This window comes from Atractosteus spatula, chromosome 2 (assembly GCF_055471065.1).
Source record: "Atractosteus spatula isolate fAtrSpa1 chromosome 2, fAtrSpa1.hap1, whole genome shotgun sequence".
In the NCBI taxonomy this organism is placed as follows: domain Eukaryota; kingdom Metazoa; phylum Chordata; class Actinopteri; order Semionotiformes; family Lepisosteidae; genus Atractosteus; species Atractosteus spatula.
This window is the reverse complement of record NC_142707.1, coordinates 24,640,333-24,652,733: the sequence shown is the minus strand read 5'-3', so window position 1 is coordinate 24,652,733 and position 12,401 is coordinate 24,640,333. Positions and strand designations below refer to the sequence as shown.

The 12,401-nt window shown below is 35.2% G+C and overlaps 1 protein-coding gene across 4 annotated transcripts in view; it reads left to right on the top strand.

Annotated features, from left to right (window-relative positions):
* The window catches only part of igf2r (insulin-like growth factor 2 receptor), an 83,273-nt gene that overhangs the window by 43,106 nt on the left and 27,766 nt on the right, over positions 1-12,401 (top strand). For 3 of the 4 annotated variants that reach the window (XM_088934290.1, XM_088934280.1, XM_088934306.1), the window contains exons 24-34: positions 99-242; positions 1,104-1,279; positions 3,483-3,570; positions 3,977-4,183; positions 4,601-4,731; positions 5,265-5,368; positions 5,509-5,642; positions 6,691-6,887; positions 9,302-9,428; positions 10,076-10,207; positions 11,323-11,585. In XM_088934290.1, coding sequence (XP_088790416.1) covers positions 99-242; positions 1,104-1,279; positions 3,483-3,570; positions 3,977-4,183; positions 4,601-4,731; positions 5,265-5,368; positions 5,509-5,642; positions 6,691-6,887; positions 9,302-9,428; positions 10,076-10,207; positions 11,323-11,585 — 1,703 coding nt within the window. The remainder of the gene's footprint in view (positions 1-98; positions 243-1,103; positions 1,280-3,482; positions 3,571-3,976; positions 4,184-4,600; positions 4,732-5,264; positions 5,369-5,508; positions 5,643-6,690; positions 6,888-9,301; positions 9,429-10,075; positions 10,208-11,322; positions 11,586-12,401) is intronic. The other variant, XM_088934298.1, reaches the window with a different exon arrangement.

Below are 12,401 nucleotides of genomic sequence, written 5' to 3'. Positions count from 1 at the left end.
TAATCATTTTAGATAATCTGAAATTTACTGTAATTTCATGCTTAGTCAAATATCTAAATTATTATTTGTTTAAAACAGAGCTTATGATATGTTTTCAGATTCATTTGGCAATGAGTATGATCTCAGTGACCTTAGTAGAGATGACGCTCCTTGGCAGGCAATTGACACTTCTGCAGATGCAAAACAGCGGACTTTTTACATCAATATCTGTAAGCCATTGCCTTTGGTGCGTGGCTGCCCTGGTGAGTTATGTTTTTAATTGTTATTTATTTTTAAAAGGGAGTTTGATTATTTTGGTATTTCACCTTAGATTCTTTAATTTCTTCTATATTCACAGTGTAACCTTTGGGGTGTACGACTATCACGGCACACCAAAATTGATGTTTCTAATAAATGTTATCGCAGTGTGTCCCTTCAATTATTAAAGGTTTAACCATGTCTTCTCAGACCTTTAATAAACTAAACACTTAAGCAAAAAGTAAAATGGTGAGGAGAGGCAATATTACCTTCATTAGATTTCATAAGGGTGACTAAGGTTAGAATAAGTTAATGTGTATGGTATTGTGTAATACATGTCATTTTGAACAGGTGTAATGTAGGAGCTTTTTAATGAAATGAACAAGATGCTTAATTGCATTTGTATCCACATGATATATTAACTCATTAAAATGTAAAACAATCTTAAAAATAAAAGAGTAAGAGAGAGTAATTCTAGCATAAATATCTTTTAAATAAATGTTCATTTTTTGTATTATTACAAAATTCAGCAGATCATATTATATATTCATACAAATTAATAAAATTTGTATTAATAGAAAATTCTACGTTTTAAAGGTGTTTGGTTTGGGACAGACAACAGTGACAGCATCCAGTTTGTACTGCAGTTGAATATTAGGAAGATACCATGGGACTGTTCGTTTCCAACAGAAGTGCAAGTCATATAAATTGTTGAAATAATATAAGAGTTACCTACAGTATTACTGAATTTTAGTCAAATTAGAAAAAGTTGCTCTTGGCTTTTCCAAAAATGCTGCTTTGTGGTTGCTTGCAGTCTTTGAAATTTGCAGGCCGTTTGCTTTGGTAACAGTGTTGTCTGTGTTCAGGAGGTCCCTTGGGTTCCTGTGCCAGTTTCCCTGATCACAGCTTCAACCTGGGCTACATTCAGGCCAGCCCTCAGGCAGCTCCAGACGGTTCCCTCAGCATTGTCTACCTCAATGGAGACAAGTGCAACCAAAGCCGCTACTCCACACGAATTATCTTTCAGTGTGATGACACTCCTGTGAGTTGTTTTTTTCTATCTTTAATGTTTGCTTCCATAAAGACAGAATACGAAGAGGTTGAGAAAACATAATACATGGTAGGAGAAAATAGAGGTTAAGGAGTCAAAATAAACGGTGGCTTCTCTTTTTCTTTATGAATATTCATTATTTACTGTAAATGGCTAATTAGACTATAAATAACTCACTGACAATAAGTCTGCTCAAGATGTATGGTTTAGTTTCAGTGCACATCCAGATTCTGCAGAACTGCTTGCGCAGGTGGTCTTGCTCCATCCTTATACGTAATCTTGTGGTTTAAGTAAATAGTGGGCAATACAATAATTAGATGTCATTGATATACCTAAGCAATTGGTATAATTTGAGGTACATGAGATCTGGCGTGTGAGTTTTTTATTCTCACAGACAGCTCTGGAGGAAGAGTAATAAATCAGTGGCAAATGTGAATAAACCAATATTTCTTAACAAGACAGTAACACAAAACTTAACAATAGAATGTTACACACATATTCTACAACAAAAGATACACTATTAACAAAGCAGGGTGTCTTGGAGGTAAATATTCTACCATGCCAAAAAGCCCAGAATGCTAACCCTGAAACCTGCAATCTAATGTTTAAACAAGCCAACAAGAGAAATACCCTGCACCCTAAATAAAAAGAATACAACACAGTGGTAAATATCCCTTTCTAGAATCTGGATGCTTAAAAGTGAAAGGGAATATATATTCCTATTCTAAAACACAACACCAGCTTGGGAGAGATTATTTTAAGCCCCACTGGCTTTTGCAATAATGGAGTCCTAAAACTTCAGAATTTCTTGAAAAATAGCATGGAAAGCATTCTTGAACAAGGTTTAAATTATTAGCTACTATTACTTTTAGCTAGAATCAGGTCTCCAAGATTAATCAGAACAAGGTCCTCCGGACTGGCATACTTCCATTCCTTATTTGTCTCTCTTTGTCTTCTTTCCCTAATCTCCCTCTCCTGTGTCTTTGGATTCTGTCTTTTTGTGTGTTAAATGTTTATTCTTCATTATGATTCACCAGAATTAATTCATCAGAAGATTCCCTTTGATCATTTGTGTTTACCGTCCTGTATGCTCAGTAAGCAGTTCAGCTGCTACTCATTGTTTCAAAATTTTACAACACTTCTTCAGTTGTAACAATATTAGCTTATTACAGTATTGTAACATTCAGCTTCATTTTTGCTCAGAAATATGGAGAGTTGTAATCAGCAAAGGGGAGATGAACAGCACACATTTATTTCAAGACAGCACTGTGTTGTAAATGCCCGGTTGTTAGAGTGCCTTTAAAAATGGATCTGTATCCAAAATTAGTTTAAAAACATTTGAGTCCTGCTTCTAAACCAGCCCCTGTAAGAACTGCAGCTTTAGGAGGTCTGACAAAAAAAAATCAGAAAATCAGCAGAGCAGAGTATAAAAAAGTGAACTTTGTGTTTAGTCTTTAGGCTTTCGTTTTGAGTATTTAGTTTGATGTTTTTGATTTAAAATTGCTGCAGTTGCGATCAGTCACCATACAAAGAACTGGAGGAGAGAACATCTGCATTTCTTACTTAACCTGCCTAAATCTTTGGTAAATGATGAACCCATTTTTCTTTTCAGTAAAACAGTATCAGTTGTTAAAGCAAATTTTCTGTTTCTTAGGACATTAATACCAAGAGTAGCTTCGATAGACTGTTGACAAATCCAGTGGCAAATCCTAGCACTACTTATATTCTTTTGACCACCCTGTGAATGGCTTCCAGTATTTAACCATACATACAACCATACAACAGTGTAAACAAGGTTGCATTTGCCTTAGGTGAATACGTGGTGAAAATTTTTAAAACAATTGCTTTTTTTCCTCCGTTTGATTCCAATAGTAGTCAGAATGTGCTATGTAGAAATTGGTACCTCTAGTAAAAAATTAAATTAAGAAACTGAACTGCACTTTTAAAAACTTGAGGAATAGCACCTATTTGGAACATAACTGCAAAGACTTGCATATCAGATTTAAATTGTTTTAAATTTAAAGTCAATAAAATGTGTTCTCTGCACAAAACTGAGTTTGATTTAGAGTACACAGACCATTTTAATCATTAGTCGTGGCTTAACAACCACCACACTTCTTTACTAGTCACAAATCTATCGTGTCCATTTTGGATTTTAAAAGGTCTGATGTAATTATTCTTTGTTGCTCTTCAGGGTTCCCCTGTATTTGACCGCCTCGATGGCTGTGAGTATGTGTTCATTTGGAGAACCTCTGAGGCATGTCCAATCCACAGGGCTCAAGGTAAAATAGGAGTATGGTGGGGTTGCTTAGCCTTCCTGACTGCCCTTTTATTTGAAAGATATGCATATTTTCCTTTCTCTGGCATTTTTAAAAAAGTACACATTTAAGGAAACAACATGGCATCTTTAGTTTGGATTTGTCCCCAAATTCTATCCACATCTACAGAATGTGGTGAAATTGTCTGTCCATGTCTATACAAAGTTTACAAACTTTTTTAACACAATTCTTTGTTCTATAGCTGTTTAGTCTGTTTTGAAATTTAATGATGGGTAAAAGAAATGAGCAGAATCAATGTTTCATTCATGTTTAGTTGTTTTGCAAATAATTAGTGGTTTATGTGCATTATGTGTGTTGTTTTATTGTCATAAATTGGCCATCATATATATATACATTATATTTAACACAGGTGATCATTGCAGAGTAAGGGACCCAAGGAGTGGCTACGTGTTTGACTTTACAAAGCTTTCAGGGAAAGATTATGAAGTAAAGTCTGGGCAGTATAATTATCGATTTTCAGTGTGCAGCCCCCTGCATACCAAAAAATGCAAAAACAGTGAGTCTGCATCATCTTGCCAGGAAGACACTGCGCAACAGGATTTTCCAAGGATTGCAGGTACTTTTGAAACTTTTCGTACGTCTTGGGAACAATATTTAATTTATGTGATGGGAATCAAGTATACCTACCCTGTCAATAGGTGCACTTAACATTTAAAGGAAAGGTTAATTCACACCTAATCTTTCCTTTATTTTCTTCTACTGTATATTCTCTTCATCTTACACTCTCTCATATTTGAAGAAGGCTCAACGTTCAAAACATTGTTTCTCCCTTGTATTTTTCAGCATGGAATTAACCTGTATTTATTTATTCACAGCCAGTGCATGCTATCACAGCTCACCACTTGAATGTATTTAGTAATTATGTGACTTTACATTTGGGTTTTCTGTTTCTTAACAATCTACCACTTATACCAGTTTTGCTTACTAGTTTCTATTACAAAGAAACTGTTCCTTTTACTGTGCTGTTTTCTAGGATTGGCAACACAAAACCTTACCTATGAAGATGGGCTAATAATGATTAATTACACCAACGGGGAAAAGTGTCACAAAATCTATGAACGGTCCACAGCCATAGTGTTCATCTGTGACCACAGCAAGAGCTATGTGAGTTAATTGTGAGAAACACACATTTAGGGTGTTTATGCAGGCCTTAATGCAGACTGTAGTGTTTGAAATATGTATTGTAAATGAATGTATCTTGCAGATGGGCTTGTGTTCAAATGAGAACATATATTCCTAGAAGGATCTTATCTGTTAAGTGAGTTTCCTGTTAGTATGGACCCTCTCTATGTGAAATTCTTGCATTTTCAGAAAATATTTTGTTCCATTACTCTACAGGTTACCAGTATTTGCTTTAAAAAAATAATACTTTACTATTTTTCCATGCTTCTAGGTACTTGGGCCTAAAACACTGAAAAGATTTGAAGAATATTTAACAAACAAAATATGTATTTACAAATGAAAATACAAAATGTCCAGAAGTGTATTGTTTACTCTCTGTTGGACAGACTTTCTGACTCATTTCAATTTAATTTGTGTAATTAGGTTTTGTAGCTGGCAGCTCCATCTGCTACTAAGACACTGCATTTGTAACATTTCTTGGCTGTGCAGCTTACAGGGTATCATTTTCATTCTAGGGAACACCCGTGTTTCTGAAGGAGACCCTAGATTGCACCTACATGTTTGAGTGGCACACAGAACTTGCCTGCCTTCCATTTAAAACAATTGAGTGCTCATTCAAGTAAGGGAGGGAATCTTTTACCATGTTTTCTTCATGTACTATACCTCACTTTTTGGGAAAACCATTGTCCAGCAGATGTTTTTGAAATTTTGAAATTGCTGTTGATTCTTTAAAATAATTGACCTGTTTATTTCTGACAGAGATGGAAATGGAAACTCCTATGATCTTTCACCTTTGTCACTGCACAATACCAATTGGGTTGTTGAACCAATGACTGGCAGCACACAGAAGCGCTATTACATCAATGTCTGCAAGTCTCTTGTGCAGCAAAATGGTAAAAGTATTCCATTTTTATGTGTTACTATGCAAAAATACTCCCTTCGAGATAAGTAAGAGGAAGCTCTTACAGTGTTAAGGGAAATAGGTATGTATAAAATGAAAGCAAAGGACATGAATGGAAATTTGCTAAAAGTTCTGTACTCTTCCCAGGAATAGCTGTAAATCAGAGAATTTTGCATTGAATGCTGAATATATTCAGATATTGTTGTGGAAGTTTATAGGATGGGATCTTTCGAAAGGATTCTGAGGTAGATCCGTTTTAGAGTCATTTGTAAAGAATCTTGCCAGAAAGAAAAACAAATTCTTTCTACTTTCAGAAGGGAATTTAAAAGCAAGGATTGTGTATTTAAGATCATTTTTTGCTTTTGATATTGAAGTGTTTTTTTAAGCTACAAAGGAACAAGTAATAGGTTTATTCCATGCTGAAAAAAAGAAGAAAGAGAACACAACGTTTCGGCCCTGGAGCCTTCTTCAGGTGTGAGAGAGACAGGGCAGTAGGCAAAGGTAAAGTAGCGGGTAGTTACTATAAGTAACTTACTGTAGTTACTTAAAGTAGCGGGTAGTTACTGTAAATAAAGTAGTTACTGCCCTGTCTCTCTCACACCTGAAGAAGGCTCCACGGCCGAAACGTTGTGTTCTCTTTCTTCTTTTTTTCAGCATGGAATAAACCTATTACTTGTTCCTTTGCAGCCTACGCATGCTGACGCAGCTACCCACCTGAACTACTATTTTTTTAAGCTAAGCTAAAATGTATTTTCACATTTGGAAAAAGTGAAGCAAATTCTGCATTTGGGGAACAGTTTTGAAGTTTGTCTTGTTCGTGTTTAGAAAAATTGCAGGCTATGATATGCTGAACCGCTACTCCCCATAATTTTTCCTTACGCTCTTGTGTGACTATGAATGTGAATATGTGAATATGATGAATTATGAGCAAAACCCATTAATATTTTTTTTCTGTTTCACAGGATTAGAAGTATAGTACATTTTTATGCACTATGATAACTTGCTTTAAGACAAATCATGATAATTAAATGTTTTTTTAGGGTCCTGGGAGTGTCTCTCCAGTGCAGCATCCTGTATGAAGAATGGTTCTCAGTATGTCAGTCTTGGTGAGGCAGAATCAGGACTTCAGTGGGAGAACAATGTCCTATTCCTGCAGTATATCAATGGAGAGAAGTGTCCAGATGGGAAGCGGAACAGGATGACCATTATACGTTTTAAATGTGATGAAGATAAAGTGGTGAGTGATCTGACCCTTGTACATACATCTGTCATTTGTGTTTAATCACAGGATATGATTTAATGTACTGTAACACATTGCTATATGACCTCCAGATGCTCTTTCAAAATTGATACATATTAAATTCATTAGGTTAAGTGAATTTAGAAATTTGCTGACCATATAAGGACAAAGTATTTTCTGGAAATAAATATAAATAGGTCTTTAAGTACTGTTTTCGTTTTCCGCTTTATTCTACCATATTATTTGGCTAATGAAAAATGTAAAAAAAAAATATATATATACAACAATTGACAGCTATGAGATACAGAATTGGAGTTTCAACAATCACACAGCCATGAAAATTAATGACATGATACGAAATAGTGATTTAAAATGTAATCAATTTTTAAAATATTATCTACCTTCTAAAATAGAAAGTAATACTAAAAGGTGTATTGACATTCTTCTCTGTACCATAATTTATTTATAATTTAAAATAACAAAACAAAAGGATTTTTATTTAGCCTATTTATAGTTCACCTACGATCTGTATATTAGCTAATTAAACATAATTAACTTTAAATTGTAAATCAGACTAAAACATCATGAGTAAAACTGTCAAAATCAAACATCTTAATATCAGTGTACATTCCTCAATGTTTATTCATTCCTGACATCCTGATGACCTTACCTTCTCACTATCTCTTACCAACTGAACTGACATCTGCTAACTTGAACTGCTTGAACTGTGATGTCGGTCGTCCTGTCCCTGAGCCAAAATCTTGCTCAATTTTCACTTAGCTGCATGGGAATGATCTATGACGAATTGTTGAAACCACTGTTTAAATTTATAGGCTACTTGTACACTCTGAAAAAGCATTTAGGACTCATTGTAAATATTTCTTACATTTATTGGTGGAAATAAATACATTTCTCAGAAATACATTTCTTACATTTATTTCTTACACCATTGGTGGTGGTGGAGGGGAGTCCCCATTACCTGTAAAGCACTTTGAGTGGAGTGTCCAGAAAAGCTCTATATAAGTGTAAGCAATTATTATTATTATTATTATTATTATTATTATGTTTTATTGGTAAATTTATGACAACATAGAATTTTAGGTACAGCCTCTAATGGGGTGGCAGCTGTCAACCAAAGCCTATCCTCTGTTAATGCCTATGGTCCTTAAGATTTGCTTTTTCTGGAGATTATTTAGGTCTCTTCTAAAATTTCACTACCTGAAATGTTCTTAAATTGGTCCATTAGTGGTTTGGTTTGTGACCTCAATTGGTTGCATAGAATTGAAGGACTTAAGCACACAAACTGCCTGTTATAAAGGTCCTGCTGCAAATATGCTGTGATCTGATTAAAGCCATTACTATAAACAGTGGAGAATTATAAATCTGGGGTGGAGGCTTGCCGACTTCTTGTAGCAAAAACCCTCCCAACCTGACTTGGTCCATAACCTTTTTTTCTCAGGTATACAGTTCTACCTGTAACATCAAACTAGCTTGACTCCATGAAGAGTTAATTAGACTACCTGTGTCCTTCATGTTTTATAAGCAGAGATTGAACACAGCCACAGCAGATCTTATTCTCACTGGTGCAAATTTCTGCACATTTTCTCTCTCTGTCAGGTCTTTCAACTGTGTACTACCAGTTTAAAGACCAAACAGAGACAAGGACAGATGGAATAGAGACACAATTACTGTTACAAGATTGTTACGTACTGAGTGCCCCAGATCTCCATGGTCTGGATTGGACAACCTCTCCTCTAGTAAATTTGGTTTAAACATAACCCCTTGTGGTAAAAACAAAACAATTTAAAACAAATGGAAAACTGCCTGCAGAAAGGTACAAGATTGTATTACCAATTACCTTTTTGATTAAGAAAATTAAATATTTACAGCTAAGTCTGTGTTGACCTTTGTTTAACAGTTTAAATAAATTTCAGAACCTCTTACTTATTTCTCTAATCTGTTAATGCATCATCTAACATCTGGATTTTAAAAGAAACATATCACTTTTCATTTCCAATGGGCATTTACTTTAGGTAATTCTTCAGCATAGTAGTTTCATATGTGGTTAAAAGAAATTTGGAAAACAAAGTGGAAGATAGTGTTCTAAAAATATTTTACTAACCTTCTAGTTCAAAGTCCAAGATGCAAACCTAACAGAATTCTGATTGAAGATGTACTTGAAATTAAAGTGAGTTTCACACCCTTGCACTGTACTGTATGTAAGACTGAAATCCTTTTTTCCCCACTGCAGCATATGAGAATGAGCAGGTTGTAATTATCCATAGAAAATAACATAAATCCGTTTAGGAGAGCAAATATTTTGTGATTGGTTTGAATGTTAAATATCCTTATATTTGATTTTTTTTTTTGTGAATGCTGACTGCATGTTCATGTTATGTTCTGTGCTGCAGGATTCAAAGCCAACACTGATCACAGCAATAGAAGATTGTGTTTATACTTTCATGTGGTTCACAGCAGCAGCCTGTCCCCTGAAGAGCAATGTACATAAGGACTGCAAAGTTACAAACCCAGTTACAGGTTAGGAGTGTATTTGCAAGTGACATTTATTTCTAATTTTAATCAGGGAAGTGTATTCCTCACATGGATGCTTAAACCAACAACAGTTTTATTCTGTTTTAGAATCTGTGCATTAATCATGCCCTAAAAGAAACTTGCACTTTGCAGGCATCATATTAGAAAGCTGCAAGTGCTTTGTTCAATGGGAAAGATACAGTTTGAAAAAAGGTTAAATAATCCATTCCAGGTTGTAAACTGAAATGGAGTATTAAATTAACATCAGGTTAGGCATAGTGCTGCATCCAGAATTTACCTTGGACATAAAGAAGTGTTCCATGTTGTATAAATAACAATCATCCTTTTATATATTTCATTTTATCAGGAGCCAAAATATGACAATTTAAATATATGAACCCCCTGTGACTGGGATTCCCTGGGCTGTTTAAGAATCAGGATGGAATTAGACCAATTACATCATTTAATTGCTATTATTTGAATAGCAAATAATGTAGTGTCAATGCAGTTGGTGTTAAAATTAACACCGTACGTGCATCAGGTCAAATACTTCGTATTAGGCCCATGGTCTGTTTCTTTAAGAACTCCAAGAGTACTTTTTTATGCATAATGAAAACACAGTAAATCAAGTCTGTTGAATGTTCTTCCCTAAGGGTATCTCTTTGATCTGAATGTGCTAAACATAAAGGGAGGGTACACAGTGTATGACAGCACAAACAAGAAAAAACTAATCCGGTTGAACGTCTGTGGTGGAGTTGCAGATTCAGGATGTGGACCAGATGCTGGTGAGTTTACCTGAGTTGCAGCATTTTGGTCAGTTTTCTTTAGTGCTAGCATAAACCAGATCCCTATGAGATGTTGCAGTACCCTTTCATGTGTTTTATGGAAAACGGTTATATGCACTGTGAAACATACAAGGGGCACCTTTTTTTTTAAAAAAAAGTTTAAAATTAAGCTAGCTCAGGTAGGAAGAAAGAATAAATATGGTCTGTAACTAATTTCCAGCTTTCTAACTTGGGCACAAATCTGTTGGCTACAAAAGGAGAGGGTAATACATGGAAAAAACTGTCTGTTTCTGATTAAACTTGTCAGGGGGCAGAATCTTATGTCTTTAGCTCTTTCACATCCCACTGCACTGAATTTCTGACTTGACATCAATAAGAGTAGTATTGTTTTGACGAGATGTATCATGCAAATGCCATTTTAGTTTCTTTTTGTTGTTTTTCTAGATTATCAATACTTTTTCATCATTTAGCTGATCATACTCTTACAATCCTGGGTTCTGCTAACTCCCAAAAGATTGATACATGGATTGATTCTTTTTGGAATAACACTTACTTGCTTTTACTGCCATAATAAATGCATGCAATACAGAAAAGTCTTATAATTTTCCACTTGCTCATGGAAATAATATCCATCCATATTATACCTGCTTTATGCAATACAGGGCCGAATGGGGAGCCTATGCCTATCTTAGCAAGCAATGGGAGCAAGGCAGGGTACACTCTGGATGGGAGGCCAGTCCGTCGCAGAGCGCACAGATACAAGCATGCACACATTCACCAGGGCCAATTTTTCTCAGAAGCCAGTTAACCTACAAGTGTGTTTTTGGACTGTGGGAGGAAACTGGAGCACCCAAAGGAAACTTATACAAATATGGGGAAACTCTACAAACTTCATGCAGATAGCACTTCAGGTCCGGAATTTAACCCAGAGCCCCATGGCAATGCTAACCACCACGCCAACATGCTACCCCATAAAAATAATAGTCACAGAAAATCTGGAGATGGAGAGCATTCATCGGAAGAAGAGAATATGTTGCTTTTGATAAATAGGCCTTAAAAAAGACATTACAAAAAAGATTCATTATTAAAAAAATGTCTGTTTTATTGGTTTGCAGGGGTATGTATAAAAGATACCAAGACAGCTGTTAATGCTGGTTTAGTTTCCAAGATGTTGACTTACTTGGATCAAGTTGTGCAGCTTACTTATGAGAATGGAGACCCGTGCCCTGGCAGTAGTTCTCTGAGACACAAGAGTATCTTCAGTTTTGTTTGCAAGTCCCAGGCCAGCTCAGCAGATGGACCTGTGCTGGTGGCTACAGACAAGGAAAAGTGCACTCACTTCTTCTCCTGGCACACACCACTCATTTGTGAGCAGCAGGTACCATACCGACTTCCTGTTTGTTTGACAATCATGATCATTAAAATAACCTTTAAGGATAATTTTTCAGAAGTATTTTATTTCTAAATAATCACTAATGTTTGTCCTTAAAGAGGATGAACTCATCATCTCACGTTACATAATTCACGTTCTGCATTTTTGTGGTTTACTGAATTTCAGTGATGATTTACTGTTTTTTATAGACATTTCTCTTCTTTGCACCATTTCACATTTGAATTCCTACTGTAGTGTAATCCACTCATTTTGTGTTAGGAGAAAACAATAAGATCCTGTGTGAAATGACAAATGACTTTAAAGAATGAAAGTTTTGTTCAATGTATTTATACTCCCTAGTCAATGTTAATTTCAATTAATTTTTATCTTTCACTGTATTTTAATCTAGTCTATGCTCAAGCAAAGGATTGTTTCTTTCGTCCACATCTGTCTGATTTAAATAAAGATCACCTCAAAGTTCTGAAACTTATAACTCAGTTATAAAAGAACAACATCTTTCTTCTTTTATAGAGCTGAAATAACATTCTGAGCTTGGAGAGAATATTGTCAGTTTATTTATAAACTCTTCTTTAGCATCTAGTCTCAAAATACCAAGTAGTAAGTATAGACACTTTCTACATCAATTATTTCCCATTGATAAAAAGTTAGGGATGTATGATACTGTCTGAATATGATGGTAGATTTGGCCATTTTCCTAAATGGAACTTAATTCAGTATTATCTACAGATGTATCACAAAGAGTAAGCCCTCTCCTTTAATTTTATATGTAACTAATTAAAGATAGTAACGTAGGCTGTTAGA